At 40.1% G+C, this 23,005-nt stretch overlaps 1 protein-coding gene across 3 annotated transcripts in view; it reads right to left on the bottom strand.

Moving 5' to 3' along the window:
- The window catches only part of Fam120a (family with sequence similarity 120A), a 105,619-nt gene that overhangs the window by 57,961 nt on the left and 24,653 nt on the right, over positions 1 to 23,005 (bottom strand). For all 3 annotated transcript variants that reach the window (XM_052728173.1, XM_052728176.1, XM_052728175.1), the window contains exon 3: positions 20,598 to 20,680. In XM_052728173.1, the coding sequence (XP_052584133.1) occupies positions 20,598 to 20,680 (83 nt within the window). The remainder of the gene's footprint in view (positions 1 to 20,597; positions 20,681 to 23,005) is intronic.

The following is a 23,005-nucleotide window of genomic DNA, read 5'->3' as shown; positions in this document are numbered from 1 at the left end:
TTAAAAACTGTTTATGATCAAGTTCACAATCATGAAATTGGGAAGAATTTTACTGTAGATCACTGCTTTGTTCAAAAAAGGAGGGAGGTATAAAAGATCCACAGGGTTTTACCCACCCTGTGCTTCCCGGAAAAAAAAATTAAATAATAGGTAATGTTATTTTGGTAAAAATGATAATTACCTAAGCATAAAATTTTCATGTAAGCTGGGTGGTGGTTGCACACACCTTTAATCCCAGCATTCAGGAGGCAGAGACAGGAGGATCTCTGAGTTCAAGGCTAGCCTGGTCTACAGAGTTCCAGGGCAGCCAAAGATACACAGAGAAACTCTGTCTGGGGAAGGGGGTGAGGAATCTCCCAATATGAATTTTCACTTTGAGCACTGTTTTCCCAAAATGAACCGTTTTCTACTGAAAACTTTGTGCTATGATCTTCCATACATCTGTGACAGGTAGCTATAACACAGAACCACCACACTGGAATCAGTGACCTGCCAGAGTAGCCCCAAATGACAGATTATGGTCAATGAATCAGCAGACAAGACATTCCATTCCCTCATGCCAATGAACATAAGCTCTGTCCTTTGACCTCTGAATATGAAATGCCCCCTCCCTACACACACACACACACACACACACACACACACACACACACACACACACACCACACACACGTTTAAACACTTGGTCCCCAGCTGTAGTCCTGTTTTGAAAGGTTACAGACCCTTAGGAGGTGGAGTCTTACTAAGAGAAGTATTATCACCGGGAAAAGGCTCGATTTTACAGCCTCACTACACCTCCCGTTTGTTCTCTCTCTGCTGCCCACGTATAACTGAAATATGATCAGCCAGCCTCATGTTCTTGCTGCCATGCCTTCCACACCATGATGGACTCTATCCTCTCTGGAACTATAAGTCAAAATAATCCCTTTCTCCCCCAAAGTTGCTTTTTGTCAAAGCATTCTATCATAGCAATAGAAAAGTAAAGAATACATTTAATTTGAATTAAAAAAATTCTCCAGGAGACCCAGCACCAGGGCTGGGTCGGTGATGTGGGCACTGGCTGCATTTCCTAGCCTGTTCCCAGGGCAGGTATCTAATCTCTACAAACACTATGTCCATGCCTGTAGTGGGTAGCCATTCCAGCTTTGATCTGGAAGTTCCAACTAACTGTCACGCCCTACAAGGTGGGGCCAAGGGAGAACCCGGAAGACCCGAGATCCAGATGGGCCAGCTCTTTCTGTTCCTGGACTCTGGACGGTGGAGGTTGACCAAGCAGAGCAGTGGACTGCGATACACCTTCCCCAGACCCTGCGACCTACCTATCCCTTCATTTGTAAGTTACGCCACCAATAAACTTTCCTTTTAACTACGTGGAGTGGCCTTAATAATTTCACCAATACATGCCATTTGAGGTTCAGCTATACCACCAAACAGCTGACAGTCCCAGGGCTGCTTTAGTCTTCCTTGGAGTGGGTGTAGAGATATCCATAAGGTGGTAGCCAGTGAAGGATGGTACTCACACCACAGGAAATCAAGGCAGTCTCTAGCGACTAGACCATGGGGTTCTTCGTAGGATCTTGGAAGGGAGAGGGCTCTACAGCCAGAGATGCTGATTCTTTACAATCACTGATTTTGGTCAGTTATTTCAAGGGACATCTTAAGGAAGTTAAGAAGAAACAATACACTATACCGACAAAGCACAAAGTAAACAATCTCTTCCAGATAAGACAAAATACCAATGGCACCTGTTACAGAAGCATTTATTCACTGCGTATAATCCTGTAGCTCCAGTCTTGACTATACTGTAGAGCTCTAAATTCACTTAACTAATGTCACTATATTATATTCCAGTTGTTAGGTTAAGCCCACCACAACACAGTATTCAGATATTTTCATTATAACCGAAGACTCATGGAATATCATTGACAAAAAAATAAACAACTACCCCCACCCCCCAACGCTTTCTAAAACTCATCATTAGAAAGGATAACTTAGCAGTCTTTTTTTGTTGTTGTTGTTTTTGTTTTTGTTTTGTTTTTCGAGACAGGGTTTCTCTGTGTAGCTTTGCACCTTTCCTGGATCTCGCTCTGTAGACCAGGCTGGCCTCGAACTCACAGAGATACGCCTGCCTCTGCCTCCCGAGTGCTGGGATTAAAGGCGTGCGCCACCACCGCCCAGCTAACTTAGCAGTCTTTAATGCTTCTGTGCAGGGGTGAGGTTCAGGCCAGTCTCCCCAGATAGCTCCCACTGCACAGGGAGCTTATAGGCAAGCTGCTTTCCACAAAAACCGAGGGGAAACCAATACACTATTTCTGATATGTCAGACACTGACACGGCAATTTTGTTTTAATCAGGCACACTTTCTTCATGAGGTCAGTCACAGCACTGCACTCCACTAGTAGACAGACACTGCCTCAATTCTAAGTGGTCTCAACATCTCATCCAGAATAGGATTTGTGTGTGTGTGTGTGTGTGTGTGTGTGTGTGTGTGTGTGTGTGTATTAAGACAAAGAAAATGGACACTTACCCAACTATATGTACTTTTATGTTGGGTAACATTTCTTCCACCCCGCTTTTTGAGACAGGATCTCACAAGGCGGCTCAGGCTAACCTGAAATTTGCTATCCAGCCCTCTCAATACATAGCCTTGTCTAGCCTCCAACTCATGTTCTTGCTGCCTCAGCCTCCTGAGTTTCAGAATTACAAGTGTGTGTCACCAATCCTCATCACTTCAAAATTCTTCTTCAAAAATGTTCTTTGTTTACTTTTACCTTTAAACAACTGTGGATGCCCATTTACCCTATGTATGAGAACTCACAATGTACACTCAAACAGAATGCCATCCATCATTTAGGTCCTGCAACATGCCACCAGACCATCACTCATATCTATGGTGATATTTTATTTGTATTAAAATGTTATTTGTATGTTAATAAATAAAGTTGCCCGGGGGTCAGAGCTATTAGCAAGCCATAGGAAAGCAGGGCAGTAGTAGCTTACGCTTGTAATTCCAGCACTTGGTAGGCAGAGCTGGGTAAGTCTCTGTGTGTTCAGGGATACAGCCATTATTGGATACACATGCCTTTAATCTTAATACCAATCATGGAAAACCTGGAGGCCTATACAGACAGGCTGTGAGGAGGCGGTCATGTGGTTGGGTTTACAACCAATGAGAAGGCAGGACAGGAACTCTATATAAAGACTTTAACACAGGGGTAGCTCTGGTTCGGAGAGGTAGGACCACCGCAGGAGGAAGGGTAAGGTTTTAGCTCTTAGCTCTGACCTCTTGGCTTTCTTCTTTGCAAAAAAAAAAAAAAAAAAAAGGAAACTCCCAGAGGGGCCTCAGGCAGGCCCCCACAGTAAATCCAGTTCAAACCTTTCCTGCAGTTGTAGAGGAAACCCCTACTCAAAGCAACTAAATAACCAAATGTCTATTGGAATAAATCATGTTAGTCGAGATGATGAAACAGAGAAAATAGGAAATACAGGAAAAAACATAAAGAAAAATTTTTGGCAAACTTCTATTAATGAACAAAGACCAAAACTAACAATAAAAATAAATGGTGTTTTGTTGTCTGGTCTGGTAGACACAGGTGCTGACATTACCATAATTGCACCAGAATTTTGGCATCCAACTTGGCCTCTTCAGGAGGTAAACATTCAACTCTTAGGAATTGGGACATTATCTAGAGTGAAACAAAGTGCAAGATGGCTTGAATGTATAGGTCCAGAAGGACAGAAAGGAAAATTAAAACCATATATGGCTAACATAGCTATGAACCTGTGGGGTCGAGACTTGTTACAACAATGGAATACTCAGATTAATATCCCTCCAATCTCAGAAACAAATCATATATTAGTACATGTTTCTGAGAGAAATATTAAAAGATATTATTCTAATGAGTGCTCACCAGCCATCCATGTCATACAAGAACAGGGCACAACAACTGATAATCTTCCAAAAACACTAACAGCTCTACCTTTAAAATGGTCAACAGATAAGCCTGTATGGGTTCAGCAATGGCCTTTAACAACAGAGAAACTCCAGGCTTTACAAGAGCTGGTGGAAGAACAGTTAAATGCTCATCATATTGAAGAATCAACCAGCCCTTGGAATTCTCCTGTATTTGTTATAAAAAAAAAAATCTGGTAAATGGAGAATGGTAACAGACCTTAGAGCAATTAACAAAGTAATTCAGCCAATGGGCTCTTTACAGTCTGGAATTCCTTTGCCTACTCTATTACCAAAAGGATGGCCTCTCATAGTTATTGATTTAAAAGACTGTTTCTTTTCAATACCCTTACAAGAAAAAGACAGAGAAAGATTTGCTTTCACAGTGCCTACTTACAATAATTCTCAACCGGTTAAAAGATTTCAATGGAGGGTTCTCCCACAGGGAATGTTGAATAGCCCAACTTTGTGCCAATATTTTGTACAACAGCCATTAGAAGTGGTACATAAAAAATTTCCTAAATCTATAATTTATCATTATATGGATGACATTTTATTAGCTGATTCAAATGCAGATACTTTAGAAAGAATGTTTGAAAAAGTAAAGAAAATTTTGCCTTGCTGGGGATTACAAATTGCTTCAGAAAAGGTACAAAGAGGAGATTCTATTAATTATTTAGGATATAAAATAGAACTTCAAAAAATTAGACCTCGCCGGGCGGTGGTGGCGCACGCCTTTAATCCCAGCACTCGGGAGGCAGAGCCAGGCGGATCTCTGTGAGTTCGAGGCCAGCCTGGACTACCAAGTGAGTTCCAGGAAAGGCGCAAAGCTACACAGAGAAACCCTGTCTCAAAAAACCAAAAAAAAAAAAAAAAAAAAAAAAATTAGACCTCAAAAAGTGCAAATTAGGAGAGATCGACTACAGACTCTTAATGACTTTCAAAGATTATTTGGAGACATTTCTCATCTAAGAACTATTGTTGGGGTAAAAAATGAAGAACTGAATAATTTGTTTAAAACCTTAGAAGGTGATAAGGACTTAAATAGTCCAAGAGAATTATCACCTGAAGCTGAGAAAGAATTGGCCTTGGTAGAAAAGAAAGTACATGAAGGGCACGTAGATCGTATTGATCCAAAGCTGGATTGCATTTTGGTTATTTTACCTTCTAGGCATTCCCCAACAGGAATATTAATGCAAAGAGAAGGTATTATATTGGAATGGATATTTTTACCAAATAAACCAAATAAAAAATTAAAAACTTATGTGGAAAAAATCTCTGACTTGATTTGGAAAGGAAAATTGAGACTTCGTCAATTAGCAGGAATAGACCCAGCAGAAATTGTCGTACCTTTAACTAAGGAGGACATTGAAAAATTATGGATAGAAAATGAAGCTTGGCAAAAAGCTTGTAGTAATTTTTTGGGAGAAATTAACAGCAAATATCCCAAAAGCAATAGAATTGATCTTATAAAGAGAGCTGATTGGATCTTGCCTCAAATTGTGAGGAAAAAACCCATATCTGGAGTTCGTACATTTTATACAGATGCCAACAAACAAGGAAAGGCAGGTTACAAATCAGAAAATGTAAGTAAAGTGGTTCGAAGTCCTTATAATTCAGTTCAAAAATCAGAATTGTATGCTATTCTGTTGGTATTAATGGATTTTTCAGAACCTCTCAATATAGTAACTGACTCTCAGTATGCTGAAAGAGTAGTATTACATATTGAGACTGCAGAATTTATCCACGATGCTTCAGAATTAACTTCATTATTTATTCAATTACAAGATACAATCAGAAAAAGGAGTCATCCTTTATATATAACTCACATCCGATCCCATACTGGTCTGCCAGGCCCTCTAGCACAAGGCAATGATGAGATTGATAAATTATTGATAGGAAATGTGCTGGAGGCCTCAGAATTTCATAAAAAACATCATGTAAATAGTAAAGGTTTAAAAAAGGATTTTTCCATAACCTGGCAACAAGCCAAAGAAATAGTAAAGAAATGTCCTACTTGTTCCTTCTACAATCAAACACCATTACCAGCAGGATGTAACCCAAAGGGTACTCAGAGGAATGAAATCTGGCAGATGGACGTGTTTCACTTTGCAGAATTTGGAAAACTGAAATATGTACACCACACTATCGATACTTATTCAGGATTTCAATGGGCAACTGCTTTGAGTTCTGAAAAAGCTGATTCTGTAATCACTCATTTGCTAGAAGTTATGGCCATTATGGGTATACCTGCACAAATCAAAACTGATAATGCTCCATCATATGTCTCTGTTAAAATGAAACAGTTTTTTGCTTATTATAATATAAACCATGTTACAGGTATACCACATAATCCTACAGGTCAAGCAGTTATAGAAAGATCAAACAGAACTCTAAAGGATATGCTAAATAAACAAAAAGGAGTAACAAAAACCCCCAGAAATAGACTACATAATGCTCTATTAACTTTGAATTTTCTCAATGCCAATGAGAAAGGAACAACAGCTGCAGAGACATTGGATAATAGAAAAAACTACAGAATTAAATCAACCTATATACTTTAAGGATGTGCTGACCTCAGAATGGAAACCAGGATATGTGTTACGTTGGGGACGAGGTTTTGCTTTTATTTCTACAGGAGAAGATAAGCTGTGGGTACCATCAAAATTGATAAAGGTTCAATTTGAACAAGAGAGACCTCTTTATTAGAGGAGGTGATAGTTCATCAACTATCGTAAACATCCAATTTAAACTAACTTACACCAGTAACACATGCCTTTTCATTTAATCAGATAACTTGTCAAAAAGGAACATCCCCAAAAAACCTTGGGGAAAGGTTTTTGTTTTTGTCTTTTAGGAGAATGAAGGTTAAGGAATTTGAAGAACACTGGACAAATGAGACAACTGAAGAAAAGGGACAAATCATCTATCCTAAGAAACAGAGTGAAATGGCGTATGGGTATGTTATCTAAAAAAAATTTTATGTCTTCCTAAATGTTTGTTTCTGCTTTTCTTTAAAGATTTAACACTATTTAACTTCTAATAGTCCCAGTTCAATTAAAATTTAAAGCTGACTTTGGAGTTGGAGAATGGCTCTCTCCTTCTTTAAACTCAAGCATGTTGTTAAAAGGAAAATGCAAACTCCCTGTATCATGCCAGAATAAAAGAGCCATCTTCTGCTATGGGACAGGAGAAAAGCCAAATTAATTAAGGGACTATTCTATTACTAATCTCAACTCTTTGATTCTATTCTGATTCTTTAAACTTTTCTTAAAGTATGAATTGTATATCAAAATTTACAAGATTAATATATATAGATATATATACATTTTAAACTTTGTTAAGATATAAATGGTCATATAGTGTACTAATTCTAAAAAGTCGCATATATAGTCTTTGTGTTCGAGTCTCTTATCAGTTTTTTGCAGGAAATCACGGTCAGGCCTAACATCAACTGAAGTCTCCAGGAAGAAGATGGGGCCCCACAACAACAACAATTCCACGTGGACAATAATAACATCACTAAGCTGACAAACATCATCTACAGATCAGCTTTGAACTACAAAGTGCTCAGAGCAATTTTGAGAGAGCTAGCTGAGATGATCCAGTCTCAAAGACTACTTGAATAAGGATTTGAGATAAACCCTGAATTTTGGCATTATACACAGACTGGATAACGAAGGATATATTTACCTTTCCTAGAATTTGACAATTAACCTAAAATTTTTCTTTCAGGATAAAGATACCTTCGCCCATACCCAGCAGGAAGCAATTTCAAGAATACGACGCCCATATTCCCAAAGAGGTGGTGTGGGGCGGTTGGTTTTTTTTGGTCTTTTAATGGGTTTTGGGTCTGGGATAATTTTCATTGATTAGGGGGGTTGGTTACAAGTTGTTGTCAAGGGTTAGGAAAAAGGCTAAGCAAAGGAGATTAGATTTAAGGTTCTTATTAAAAAAAAAGAAAGAAAAGAAAAATGTAAATACATTGGATTGGATTGTTTTATATTGTATACAAATTATATATATTGAAATTGATATTGTTAGAAAATGTTATATATATTTTTTAATTGAACCGTTCATCTAACAATGTAATGCAATTTTCTGATCCTTGAATGTTATTACCAACTATTAGGATATAAAGAAATGAAAGTTAGTAGTTAGACATTATAATAGAACTTGTAGTTATATTAGGTATGTTTTCAAGATTGAGTAGATATATTTTAGATAGACAGGATATCTTCAAACCCTTCAGAGATCTACAGAATATGGCATTTAAAATGTTTTAATAACTTAGAAAATTTTTCTTTTTTGTTATGACTATGAGACATGTCGGCTCCTGGCAGTACCAATCTACTTCAGAGAAAATATGGGCATTGAAGAAACTGTATATGGAGTTAGCTTTCATTGTGGCAAAAGTTAGCCACTGGACAACAAAGTATCCTCGAATCAACTGCTGACAAAATGAACAGACAGGACATGAAACAAAGGACTACTGATTCTTGCCAAAACAAGTGTGGTTATGGCTTTATCAAAAGGCATCTTCAGAGGCCAGGACAATATGGCACCATCCCTGAAGTGGCCTTCGCAATTTGGAAAAGGTACAGTGCCCTTTTCTTCGAAGGCAGCTGAACAGGCAGTGGGCCGATGGCCTCTGATGTGCAATGGAACAGCAGCTGAAACAGTTATTCTTGAAGAGTAACTAAGCTCACGCCTCTCAATAGTAGACTGGCATTTGATAGAGGGATATGGAGAAGAATGGGATGCTGAGATGAAGCCATATATACACAGCCAAGAAGAATGAACAGCTGAATTAAAAAACCATCAACAATTTCCAGAATTTAAAATCCTGAATCATGACACGACACTAGTGGAATTCAGGTGTTTCTGGTACATGGACTACTTTCACTCAATGTGAGGTTGAACTGTTGACCTTGTGTACATCCTACTTCACAAATGAGTCTGTCAGATATGCTAAGCCTATAGGCTGAAGATGATGCCCCAGCACTTCAGAGAAACCTCAGGTGACTGTCCAGACAGCTGGCTGTTTCTGTCAACTCACAAATTTTTTGGAAGTTGCTTGCATGCACTTCCTGTTTTTATTTTTGTTAGCTAATATTATTTCCTTCTTGGGTCTCTGAGGGAGTTGAAGATTAGTTAGTTATAGTTGAAGGTTGGTTAGTTATAGTTGAAGATTAATTAGGATACATTTTGGACTTATCAAAATAGGATAGATAATGAAATTATTTTCTCTGAATTTGTCAAATACAAATGGACTAGACATTGTTTAGGTATTTATTACTTGTATATATTGTATATAGTTATTGTACTTTTGTATATAGTTTTTCTTATATTAGTTATAAGCTTTTTCTTTTTTTCCTTTTTATTAAAATAGAAAAGGGGAAATATGGTGATATTTTATTTGTATTAAAATGTTATTTGTATGTTAATAAATAAAGTTGCCCGGGGGTCAGAGCTATTAGCAAGCCATAGGAAAGCAGGGCAGTAGTAGCTTACGCTTGTAATTCCAGCACTTGGTATGCAGAGCTGGGTAAGTCTCTGTGTGTTCAGGGATACAGCCATTATTGGATACACATGCCTTTAATCTTAATACCAATCATGGAAAACCTGGAGGCCTATACAGACAGGCTGTGAGGAGGCGGTCATGTGGTTGGGTTTACAACCAATGAGAAGGCAGGACAGGAACTCTATATAAAGACTTTAACACAGGGGTAGCTCTGGTTCGGAGAGGTAGGACCACCGCAGGAGGAAGGGTAAGGTTTTAGCTCTTAGCTCTGACCTCTTGGCTTTCTTCTTTGCATTGGTTCTGTGTTTCTTATTTAATAAGAAGGTTGGATACATCTACACATATCCATGCTGCATCTTAAGGAAAAAGAACTTCAACATTAGGATGGCCACAAAACAAAGGAGCACATTTATACACCAAACTGTTTATCACAAAAAATGGGTGCCCTCAGCCTGGAAGCTGTATGAGACTCAGTTAAAGAAGAGAAACACAAGGAAATGTCGGCACTTGGGGTTCAGAAAAATGTTTTACTTTAAGCAACATTCATACCAGGCATTTCTCCTCATCTAGAATACATGATTTTTAGCCATTTGCATACTTTTTATCATATAGGCAGGAATTGGAAAACAGCTGTTTACAAATTGAAACCCGTGAAACAGTAAACAGCTTTGTGGCTCACCAGATTCTGTGTGTATATAGGTATGTGGATGAGGAGCACAATTCATTACACAAGTTTTTCCCAATCCACACAAATCGGCTAGATATCTGGCTTGAATAAAATTGCTAACTAAGTGCTCTCTAAACTGCTTAAGTTGGTATGAAAGTGGAAGACGGGCACACTTGATGCCACAGTGCTGTACTGCACGGTATACTCGTTCCATGGGAAACAAGTTTGTGACTTTAAACATTTTCTTACAAAGGTGTTCAGAAAACCTAACAGTTTTAAAAATCCAATACTGAATGCATGAAGCAAAATTAAAATAATGCCACGTGTTTGTTTAAAGGGATTGCAGTTTTGTACCAATTCTCTTGCTGCTAGGTATTCCTTTGGTGTTTTGTTTGGGGAAATATTAAAACGTGCTATAAGAGATTATGTAATAACATCCATATTTCAAGTTTTACATTAAGTATTTGTATTTGACAAGACACTTCAGTCCTACTACTTTGACTAGTCTGAAAGCTTCTAGGCCAATCCCAAAGCAACCTAGCCTACGACTGACCTGCTTCCTGTCACTGCAGTAGTCTTCTCCACAGATTCACAAGAGTGCAGCACATCTATTTCCTCTGGGTCTACAGATAACACTGTTGGGATCTGTGTATATTACCAAGACCTAACTGTGCTCTTTTGGTAGCTCTTTATCCACCCATCATCTTTCAGTAAGAATTATCTCTAGGCTGAGGCAGTAATAAAGCTGCTATGGACATTCAGGTAGGAGTCTGTGTGAACGCGGTGTTTTTATTTCTCCAGTATAAGTGCTCAGGAATGAGACCGCTGGGATGCACAGGATATGTCGGACTTACAAGAAACCACCATACTGCCCTCAAAGTGACTGTTCTTCCGATGCCACACTCCACAGCAGCAGAGCTGCAACTGCTTGACACTGTCCCCACTCACCTTCATTTAGCCCACCATACTAGGTTAGAAGTGGCCATAACTGCTTTTAACATTGCAGTACCTCTTGTGTACCCTTTGAGCATTCTGTAAAATGACTGACCCAAACCTGTGCCTACCTACTGTCTTACTGGGTTATCTGACACTTGTGTCAATCCCCATGTATCATGGAAGTAAATCTTTTATTAGACACATTCTATTTTGCAAACAGTTTCTCTTAGAGGGGTTGTTTTTCATCTCTTAACTAAGTCTATGGAACTCATAAAGATTTTCTTCTAATTTTGGGGTTGGTTTTTTTTGTTGTTGTTTGCTTTTTGTTTTTGTTTGTTTGTTTCTTTGTTTGTTTGTTTCGAGACAGGTTTTCTCTGTGTAACAATCCTCATGGTCCTGTATCTCGCTCTGTAGACCAGGCTAGTCTCAAAACTCACAGAGATCCGCCTGCCTCTGCCTCCCAAGTGCTGGGATTAAAGATGTGAACCATCACTGCCCTGCTACTTTCTTCTAATGTTAAATTCTATTTTGCACATGGATATTCATTCGTTGTAAAGTTACCTTGTAGCACGAATCTTAAATGGTCTTATTAATAAAAACAAACCCGAAGCCAGGTATTGGGGTGAACGCTGGAAGATCAGAGAAGCAGAACAAGACACAGCCACCTCACCTTGCCAATTCCTCAGCTGATCCTGTTTCCTCAGACTGGAAGCCTCTGAGTCCTCATCCAGAATGAATCTCAGCTGAACTGTTGCTCAAAAGCCTAAAAGCTTAACCAACCTAGTTCCTGGTTTTCACGCCTTATATACCTTTCTGCTTTCTGCCATCACTTCCTGGGATTAAAGGCTCTTGTTACCACCCCTGGCTGTTTCCAGTGTGGCCTTGAACTCACAGAGATCCAGGCGGATCTCTGCCTCTGGAATGCTAGGATTAAAGGCGTGTGTGCCACCATTTTCTGGCCTCTATATCTAGTGGCTGTTCTGTTCTCTTACCTCAGATAAGTTTATTAGGGTGCACAATATTTTGGGGAATATAGTATCGCCACATTACCTTGGAATTTCTGATGAAAATAACTGACAATATATATGTGCTATTTCTGGACTGTTTCGTTCCACTGATCTATGTGTTCATCCTGGCTGACAGTGGTAGCTTTAGTCTTCAAACGTGACAGTATTAAGTCACCCTACTTTGTTCTTCATATTGATAATTGTATTTGGGGCTGGGGAAATGGCTCAGTGGTAGAGGACTGTCTGTCGATATGCTCAAGGTCCTGGGCTTAGACCCTAACACAAGAGAAAAAAGGGTGAAGGGAATGGTAGTTGTTATTTTCAGTCCTTTAAAGTTCCATATGCATTTTTAAATCAATGTATACAGAAATTCTTGCTGCAATTGTGATTAGAAAGGACATTTTTGACAATGGGCTCATAGGCTCTTTCTTTAATTTAGACCATGTCTCCACAATGACATCCACCTGTTCTTTAAGAGCAGAGTCATTATACCCTCCAGGATGGAGCATGGTAGGAAGGTAAGATGGATGATGTAGGGGTAGCGGGTGCATGATGCTTATCAGGAGCTCCCTGGGTGTTCTTGTTTCAGTACTGGAGGTAAAATGTCATGGTAGCAGAAAGAATTATATTATTAGAATTATTAATTATTTGAAATTAAGTCATTACATGGAAACTTTGGCTCTAGAGACAGGAGGCTGCAGTAGAATACAAGAGGACCTAGGGTGCAACTCAGATGTCTGCACTAAACTAAGGCACACTGAGGCTCAAGGGCTTAGGAGGTGGGAATAGGGCAAATGACGAAATGTAACCAAGCTAGTGATGTGGAAATTAACAGGAGGCCACTGAGACGGAGAAAAAGGCAACAGCAGGCTCAGCATGCAGGTACATATCTAAAATCCTAGCACGTGAGAGGGTGGAGGCTGGAGGATGGGAAGCTTGAAGCTAACTTGACTCACTCTGTTTCAAAAATCAAAAACACACAAAACATTTGCAAATCTTGTATCTAACGGAAAAATTGCATCTGAATATATTAAAATCTGTTTTAATTTGATGAAGATAAATAACTCAATTTAAAAATAGGCAACGGATCCAAGTAGACCACCCAAAGGAGGCAGGGAAATGGCCAATGGGCATAGGAAAAGATGTGCATCATTAGTTATTAGAGAAAGTCAACTTGAAAGCAAAATGAAGACCTCATTAAGCACTAGGGACTAAACACAAGAACAGACAGTAACAATTGCTCGTAAGGACATGCAGAAATCCAACCCTCCACATACTGCTGGGGGGAGAGAAATTGTGTAGCCACTACACAGCATAAATGGTGTGATGAACTCTCAAAACACTAAACAGCACACAGCCCAGACACTATGGAGAAATGAAGAAATGTATAAAAAAGTGTGCCAATGTGTTCATAATAGAATTTATTTAATTTTTTAAAAATCTTTTGTTTTTGTTTTTTGAGACAGGGTTTCTCTGTTTAGTTCTGGCTGTTCTGGGAACTCACAGAAATCTGCCTGCCTCTGTTTCCCAAGATTGAAGGCATGTGCCACCAACAGCTTATAATAGAATTTAAAATCACCAGGAAGCATAAACAACATAAAAGTCCATAGACTGACAAGCAAACAAAATGTGGCATAAACATACAATGGGATGTCCTCCAGGCCCAGGAAGGAATGTGGTGCTAAGACATGCCACAGTATCAGCAGACCCTGAAAGCATTACATCAAGTGAAAGCAACCAAATAAAGAATGGTACAGTGTCTGATTCTATTCATAATGAAGCGACAGAGTTTATTATCAAGGAACTGGGGTATATTAATAAGTACATAATTTTTGGCATAACAAAAATATTCTATGATGGTTTCACAGCTTTGAATGTTAAAACCCTTAACATGTACAAAGTCCTGGATTTGATCGTATGTGAGTGATACATCTTAATACAGCAGTTACTGATGGGAAGATTGGGCTACTGTAGAATTGGAGATGGGAGTCAGCTGTGCCTGAGCCTGGGCAAGTAAGAAAGGGACGGGGGGGGGGTGGGGGGGGGGATCCTATATAGAAACCATATTAAACACAGCCCACGGGAAGGACAATGTCTCACTGGGGAAAAGGCTAGTTTCAAGAGGCCAACTTGGACAAGGCCTATCTCAGAGCCTTGAAGAAGCCAGTAAGCACACAAAGCTGGGCTGGTACACTCTCCGCTTCTGACCTAAGTGTAGTCTTGAAAAACCATGTCTGTACTAATCGACATACCCACACAGTGTTAAGGATAGAAGCACTCTATACTGACTATATCCCCTGACCTGTGGTCTAGTCTTAACAAGTGATATTCTCTAGGGAACAAAGAACTGCCCTGGAGCCTCCAATGTATGGATGTAGTGTAACAACAGTGCTGGCCGGCCATCTGCTCAGGGTGAGGGGTTGTCAGGGACAGAGATTAGAAAGCAGCACTGAATGTCACTGCACCCCAACACCGTTCCGACTTTCAGAGTAAGGTGAGTGCTGAGCAGGTAGCACTGGAGCCCACCCTGTTTGGAACAGAGTCAAAGCTATGGACTCGAGCCAGGACATGAAATACTGCCACTAACTACACTGCCATTTCAAATGAAGCTAGAGCACTGCATGGTGAGCACAGAAGGTACAAACACCGGCCTGGAGCCTCCCTCTGCGCCTGTCCTCCTGCCTTGCTCCAGGGTTCTCAGAAGCACCACACTCCATCCCCAACCCTATCACAGACCTATCACTAAGTCTGAGCAGTTGCCTCATGAGGTCCTCACTCTCTCCATGGAAGAGCAAGTCCCTCTCTTCCTATCACTATGAGGGGAAGCCCATCCTAACCTAAAAAGTTTGGGCAGAAAGCTACGCCTGAGTCCCAACAGACTGCAGCGAATTCCTTAGAGCTGCACATTTCCCACACTGATTTTTAGGAAACAGAAAGCCTTTGAGTTGTCATGTACTTAAAAGCATTCCACTTAACAATTCAATGGGTAAATTAAAAATGAGCAAAGAATAAATTTCATACTAAATCTAGGTTCTCGGGGTTCATATTAACCACTGAGAACATGTAGCTAGGCCAGCACCTGTGGGGCAGAGGCAGGAGGACTGTGCTGAGTTCCAGGCCAGCCAGGACTACACAGCAAGACCCTGTCTCAAAACAAACAAACCAACAGCACAAATGCCTAGCTAATATACATCATGGCCATAACTCAATGCTAAACAGTAGCAGATACACAAACATGCTAAAGGCAATTCTCTTCTCTAGAGCAGGATTTTAGGTGGCTTTCATTTCCACATTACACTTTTCTCTACCATTTGGAGTCTGGAGGGTAAAAATGTTAAAAGAAATAGAAAAATCATAAAGATCAACTAATAAGAGCAAATGTGTAGTCAAACCACCTCAAGTTAGGCGACTACATTTTTTTTCTCCTCTATTCAGACAATGTTTTGTTTCTGTTGTTTTTTTTTACAGGCAAAGAAGGAAGAATGTTCAGTTTATTTGCCTTTCAGTCCCTACCATTGTTTTCTCCAGAGTCCAGAAGTACTCACATCTCAGACATTGTTTCTTTGCTCTTACTGAGCCAGAGACTGACTGAAGGTAAAGGATGCATTGTGCTAACTTCAGCTTGACACTAACATACAGGCAGGATTCCTTCCCTAGAAGATTCATGGAGACAAAACTGTCCCTTTGTGCTAGGACAAAAAGCAAAACACGTATTTACTGAATTTATATCCAACTGAATTTTAGAGAGCATTCCAGAACAATAAAGCCACTAGTCCACCAATCTAGCTCCAGTACTCATCTGACACAAAAGAAGCCTCTAAACACTGGAATTTTGCTGCTCCTCCTGGAGGGAGGCTGGCTCCACACAGCATCATCAGCTTACTGGGCCCCTGCTGCCACCTTTCCAAAGACAAGGTCCAGCACCACCACCACTGAGGTTAGTGACACTGGACAGTAAGCATCATTACACACACACACACACACACACACATACACACACACACACACACACACACACACACACACACACACACACACACACACACACACAAGAGATGAGGGATAGTAAATCATTCCAGAAACTGCAAATTCTGGAAAATCAGCAACAAGAAGAAATTTATATATTTTTTAAAGCTAGCAACATTGATAAGACTTTTTAAAAATTAAAACAAAATTCCTGTATCTGGTAAGGACATAAAAATCATAGAATAATATAAAACCCACAAAACACACTTGGAAAAATAACTTTTAGGGTGTGACTGTGGCCAGGGCCCTACGCCAGGCTAATGTTGCAGCCTCACACACCTCTGCAGAACACTTGCAAGGGCTGGGTTGTGTGAGGCCAGTCACCAATCTTCATACCCAGGCAAAGTGGCCTAACTATCCCCAGGGCACAAGGGAAGCAGGGTCAGGGGCATCGCCACAAAGGCAATGGTAGCGCACACACTTCAAGGCCTGAGGCTAACTTAAGAGAACACTCTGCCCCACCAAGACCAACCAAGTGGGCACGGTAGGATGTCCAGCAGAAGCCGCTTTGGCAGGCCAAGGCACATTGATCTGACGTTCATTACTGTAAGTCAGTACAGAAAGGTTCTTCACAATTACATAACTAAGACTAAAATATTATATACTAAGAGCATTTTCTTCCACCAGAAGATTACAGTGAGGATTGCTCTGTACTTAAAAATAGGGTATTCCCCAAGTATATCCAGCCACTCCAGGTAAATGGCATACTCTCCTTTTACAGCCAATGAACTCACATACAGCCTCAGGTTTGGGAGTCTGACCAACCCTCAAGTCACCTACCCTGCCACAGGTTACTTTCTTTCTGCCATTATCAGGGTCCCCATTAACAGGGCCAACCCAGCCACTGGGCCTCCAAGACTGAAGCAAAGGACCTCAAAGCCAAGATCCTAATTGTATATGACTTGAAAAGCCACTGAGAAAGTGCACAATCCAGCAACTGGGAGGCAGAGAGAGGTATGGATATTTTTAAGTTCAAGGCCATCCTGGTCTAAATAGCAAATTCCAGACCAGTCAAGGTTACATGGTGAGACCCTGTCTTAAATAAAAAAAGAGAAGAAAAAAAAGAAGAAAAGAAAAGAAAAGAAGGGAGGGAGGAAGAGTGACTGAAAAAGCTCTACGTGCTGGGTGATGACTGTGTCCAGCACAGCACTCAGTCTAGTTATGAACGAACACAAGGCACTGACTGACAGGGCAGCACAATCTTCCCACCGAGCTGTCCTCTTGGCAGGTATTCATGAGTTCACCAGCTGTTCAAGAGCAGCTGGGCCACAGAAAACCTGTAAAAGGGAAGTGAAAGAGGAGAGAAAAGGGAAGGAAGAGTCCTAGTGTTGAAAGCATACTGAGGACTTTGAGCCACATAAACTGTGGACTGCTGGCTTCTTATCCATGATATCTGTGATTTTATTAGGTATTTAAAGATGAAACTTTCTCGAGACTTTGAGTTTTCTTTTTAGCATACTGTGTCAGATTCTTTTAAAGATTTCCAGTTTGTATGCTCAAGTGTGAGTCTTCACCTATTTCAATCTTTTATCACACCACATTTGGCACATTTTGCCAGAATGAAATTTATTACATTATTGTTCACAGTGAGTTGGTCCTACATGAATTCACTGTCTAACAACTCAAGGCACAGGAACCTGGGAACAAGATGAAAGAGAAAGGGGGTCTCAAGGAGCAAAGAGCAAGCTGGAACAAGTAGCAAAAGAATTCTACTTGAGCCCTGAGGAGACAGCAAGGTTAAGTGCAGATTACACATCGGGAGGAAAACTTGAATTTGAAACTAAATATCAATTTTTAAAACCAATTAAAATTCTAGGAGTATTATGGAGATAAGCAACAAGTATTCAAATTTTCAAAAGATAGAATTAATTTTATAACTGAAAAATGAGAAAGATTAATAATAGCAGCTGGGATGCATATCAATAACATTCCAAAAGAAAAATCATCCCACGCAGCTCTCAACCATGTTAGGATGATTAACACAGTGCCACACACAGAAAATGCCTACAAAGAAATCTAAACATAAAAAGTGGCCAACAACAGCTAGAAAGATGGTTCAAATGGTTAAGAGCACGGGCTGGATGGTTGGAAAACTTGAATCTGGGGCCAGCAGCATCGCTCAGCCTGGGTAACATGCTGTCTGTCAAGTCTGCCAACCTAAATCCAATCTCCAGATTCCTACATGATGGAAAGAAGAAAGCAATTCCTGCAAGTTGTCCTTTGACCTCTCCAAGAGATATATGTGTGTATGTATGAGCACACACACACACACATAAAATACTAGTAACTATAAAAAAGTTTTATTAAATATTTTATTTAGGGGCTGGAGAGATGGCTCAGAGGTTAAGAGCACTGGCTGCTCTTCCAAAGGTTCTGAGTTCAATTCCCGGCACCCACATGGTGGCTCACAACCATCTGTAATGAGATCTGGTGCCCTCTTCTGGTCTGCAGGCATACTGTATACATAATACATGAATAAATTAAAAAAAATTTTATTTAATATTCATACATTTATAATGTATTTGGATCCAACTCATTTCTCATTCCTTCCCCGCCAATTCTTCCCCTAACCTCCCTCACTTTTTCCTCCCAACTTCACAAAAATAAGTTTTTTTAAAAGGAAAAACGGAACATAGATCTAATGCTCAAATTTCTATTTGTGAGTTGCCGGGAGTTTTGTTACTGGTAACATTAATACAGAGAAGAAGCCCTCAGTGGTAGGTGCAGTGACACAGGATGGAGTACGCATGGATGGAGTGTGCTGCGACAACTGCATCTTGTTTCCAAACAGTCTGAGTTAAAACAAGACACAGACATGTCTACATAATTTATGGGGAATGTCAGCAAGTACTGAACCAAGATGGTGGCTACCTAGACAAACATTTTCTATCCTTTCAGCATTACATATACTTACTAAGCTGGTTTCCCAACAATCCTACGAATTACTCTTCATATCTAGGCTTATGGAGGGCAAAGCAAAGGCGGCCCAGCTGAACATGTGACAATACATGCATAGAGCGGGAGGTTTCCACTCAAATCCCTTACAGCAAGTATCCACGAAGTCCCCATTTATAAGGACCCAGTGCTTAACAGGCCAAATGTGCACAGGTGCAGCACCTGGAGCCCAGCTGTTAGAGACCACACCATCCCAGCCTCTACTCCACTCGCCATCATCAAGATAGCAGGTCCTGTCACTTCATTCCTAAGAACACACAGGGGACACTCCATTACCAACAGCAAAAGGAAAGCTTTGCAAAAAGTAAAAGGGACGCCTTTAATCCCAGCACTCGGGAGGCAGAGGCCGGCGGATCTCTGTGAGTTCGAGGCCAGCCTGGGCTACCAAGTGAGTTCCAGGAAAGGCGCAAAGCTACACAGAGAAACCCTGTCTCGAAAAACCAAAAAAAAAAAAAAAAAAAGTAAAAGGGAAACAAGTGGTTCCTAAAAGGAAGGGGAAATTAACCTTCAAGAGAAGTTGAAGGTTACTTAACCAAGAAATATTACAGTGAAAAGAAAATACTTCAAAGACACAGATGAGAGAGGAAAAAAGGTTCTGAGCAGCAAGAACTAAAAAAAGGAATCCTACTTGAGAGATTTCCCTTCAGGAAATCAATAATAATGCAAGGAAAGAAAAACTCACATTTAAGAGTGAACATCAATTACAACCGTTTATGCAGATTTTGCGGCACGCCTCTGGAGACCATCCACCCACTCTCTACCCTTTCCCTTACTCTAAGGAAGCTGGTCCCAGAGCTGGAAGTGACAGTGTCCAAGTCCCCACCTTTGCATTTCCTAAGCCACCTAACAAGTGATAATGCCAGGCATAGTGTCACTGACAGGTGCCAGAGTGTCCTCACGGCCCACACCAATCTCACTCCTTTCTTGTAGGCTTACATAGAATAAACAACCTCCTCACTTCAGAACACCCTGGTGAAATGTCTCTTTTCTGATGTTCATTGCTATCACAAACGGAGAAAACGAAAAGGGAAGTGAGAAAAAGAACATTGTGTTAATAAACCAGTGCAAATGAACCATTCTCTCATTATTCAAGAAGCATTAAAATACACTATTTTATAACTGTAGAAAGGTAAAAAGTTATGACTATGTTAAAAATGCTCAGACTGTGTGCTAAAAGATGTTGATCTAAGTGACAGATGACATTACCTATTGAAAAAAAATTAGTATTTTAAGTAAAAATGTTAATCTATAAAAATTGCAGCTCAAAGATTTCTTCTTGTCTAGCTAGGCACAGGACATTCTTTGAAGGGGATTTTGATGGAATGTGTATGTCTGCCTACCACACAGGTGTTGAGAACAAGGAAGGCAGCAGGTTACTTAAGAAGACAGAGAAGATCCCAAGGTGAGTCACAAACAAGACACTCTACCACACAGCATGTCCCTTCTTCAGGAAAGTCACTAAGGCGCCGTTTAAGCAGTAGCAGAGTCACAGTGGTGAGCCGCAAGCTGGAAAACCAAGCAACATTGTACCTTCAGTGAGGCGAGTGGATGTTCTGGACCAAGTAAACTCCAGTGAAAGGAAGCCAGATCCTCATCAGGTAGTATGTGATTTCCTAGAATAGAAATGTGATAATGTAAAAGCCATCATTATCAGCGACACAGGGAAACACCCCACCACTGCATGCTAGCTAACTTGCATTCGGCTTTCAAGCAGACCAACATTTCTTCACACTGTTCTATGAAGCAACACACAGCAGGCAGTCCTTACAGCTGACTCAAGCACCAAGTGAATGTTCAGTATAGTCTGGACATCAATCACACGAATGACTTCCCAGCACTATGCAAAAAGTCAGTCTAAGGATTCCGGGAAGTCACATAGAGACCAGACCTAAGTTTTCATGTGTTCCTGAAACACTTGTGGTTGGAAATGATTTGACAATTACATAGCCAAATGTGGAGTCTGTGGTTATAAAATCTTCCCTAGAAAGATTAAATGACGACAACTGTGTTACAGTACGAATCACCAAAAGTATCTGTGACAAAGCACAGACCACAATATCTGAGCGGTCTGTCCTACCTCTAGGGCTATGCTAGTCTACAAGTAAGAACTACATTCCTGAAGGGTATTCTACTTTCACAGCAGGGCATGAGTGCCTGAAACACTAACACCTACAGGGTGCTGGTACTCTCGCTGCAATTTAAAAGTAGCAATTTCCTAAGTAACTCTGTGATGTTTGTACCATGGTTTTATCACTTCCACATTAAAACATCAGATTCATTAACTCCCTACTAACAAGCAGTAATACAAAGGCAATCCTTTGCAGCATTGCTACAGCACAGCACCCACCCCAACGTGCAATAGGAACCAGGACATCAGACCCACAGATAAGCCCAGCTGTGCACACAACTGGGCTCTGTGCTGCTGAACTTGTTAGTGACCTGCACAGAATCTTATTGTGAAATACAAAGTCTCAGGGTTATTTTAAAGATTCAACTTAAAAAAATATGAAGTTAATTCCAGTATCAGTAATGGACTTTATAAAAATACTCAAACATTTAAATGAGTATTCCACTCAACTTTCCTAAAATAAAACTTTAAATAGCTGCACTTTCTATGACAGAAAAGGAAAATAGCTTTATTTAAAGATAATGAAATTTGCCGGGCGGTGGTGGCGCACGCCTTTAATCCCAGCACTCGGGAGGCAGAGCCAGGCGGATCTCTGTGAGTTCGAGGCCAGCCTGGGCTATCAAGTGAGTTCCAGGAGAGGCACAAAGCTACACAGAGAAACCCTGTCTCAAAAAACCAAAAAAAAAAAAAAAAAAAAAGATAATGAAATTTTTACAAAATCTAAAATAAACAAACTTGCTCATAATTTGCCTAAACTTCTTAAATAGACTAGACTCTTATACCTCAAATTAATTGGATGACTTTATTATTTTTTTTTTTTAACTACTGGGAACTAAACAAGGGCTGATATCATTCTATCACTGAGTTACACTCCAGCCCCCTTTTCACTTTTTTGTCTTGTGACAGGGCCTTACTAAGTTGCCCAACAGGACTTAAATTTATGATCTTCTTGCCCCATTCTCCTGAGTAACAGGGATATACAGAGCTAGCTAAAGTATTGCTATGGATTGTTTCTTCACTTATTTCAAATTTTTCTAATATAATTATCTAGAAAAGTATGAGTTGATATTACCTCAAAGAAATATATTCAGTATTTCTTAAACAGAAATCAAATATTCATCCATATTTCAATCTAGGCAAAAGACATTCTGCTTAGCACTTAAGTAAACATTGAATCATCTATGTAACGTGCCACCTACCTACCAATATATATGTAATATATTAGGGTTTTTTTTGGTGGGGGGGGGTTCGAGACAGGGTTTCTTTGTATAACAGTCCTAGCTGTCCTGGAACTAGCTCAGTAGACCAGGTTGGCCTCAAACTCACAGATATCTTCCTGTCTCTGCCTCTCTCCCAAGTGCTGGGATTAAAGGCGTGTGCCACCACCACCTGGCTATAAAATAGGTTCAGATACAACTCTGCCGACCTGGAACTAATATGTCAAGGTCACCCAGGCTGGCCTCAAATTCCCAATCTTTCTGCATCAGCCTTCTAAATGCTAAGCATGTATGCCCAGCTCAACACATACTTTTAACATCAAAAAAAGTATCCATTTACATTATAACTTCTGAAAATATATTTCATTTCTTTTAATCTTCCAAATCTCAAAACACAAAAAATTCCATAAGAATTTTTTGCTATATTTGCAACTAGAGCTAAATAGAGACAGAGATCAGTTGGCAAATGCTTACCTTACAAGCAAGAAGACCCAAACTGTAACCCCAAAACCCACCCACATAAAAAGACATATATAATGTCACATCCTATATAACCCCAACATGAGGCACATGTGCACCAGACACAAATGGAC

Source organism: Peromyscus californicus, unplaced genomic scaffold (genome assembly GCF_007827085.1).
Source record: "Peromyscus californicus insignis strain IS unplaced genomic scaffold, ASM782708v3 Scaffold_8__1_contigs__length_139910024, whole genome shotgun sequence".
NCBI classification, from domain to species: Eukaryota; Metazoa; Chordata; class Mammalia; order Rodentia; family Cricetidae; genus Peromyscus; species Peromyscus californicus.
This window is presented reverse-complemented; position numbering and strand designations above follow the sequence as displayed.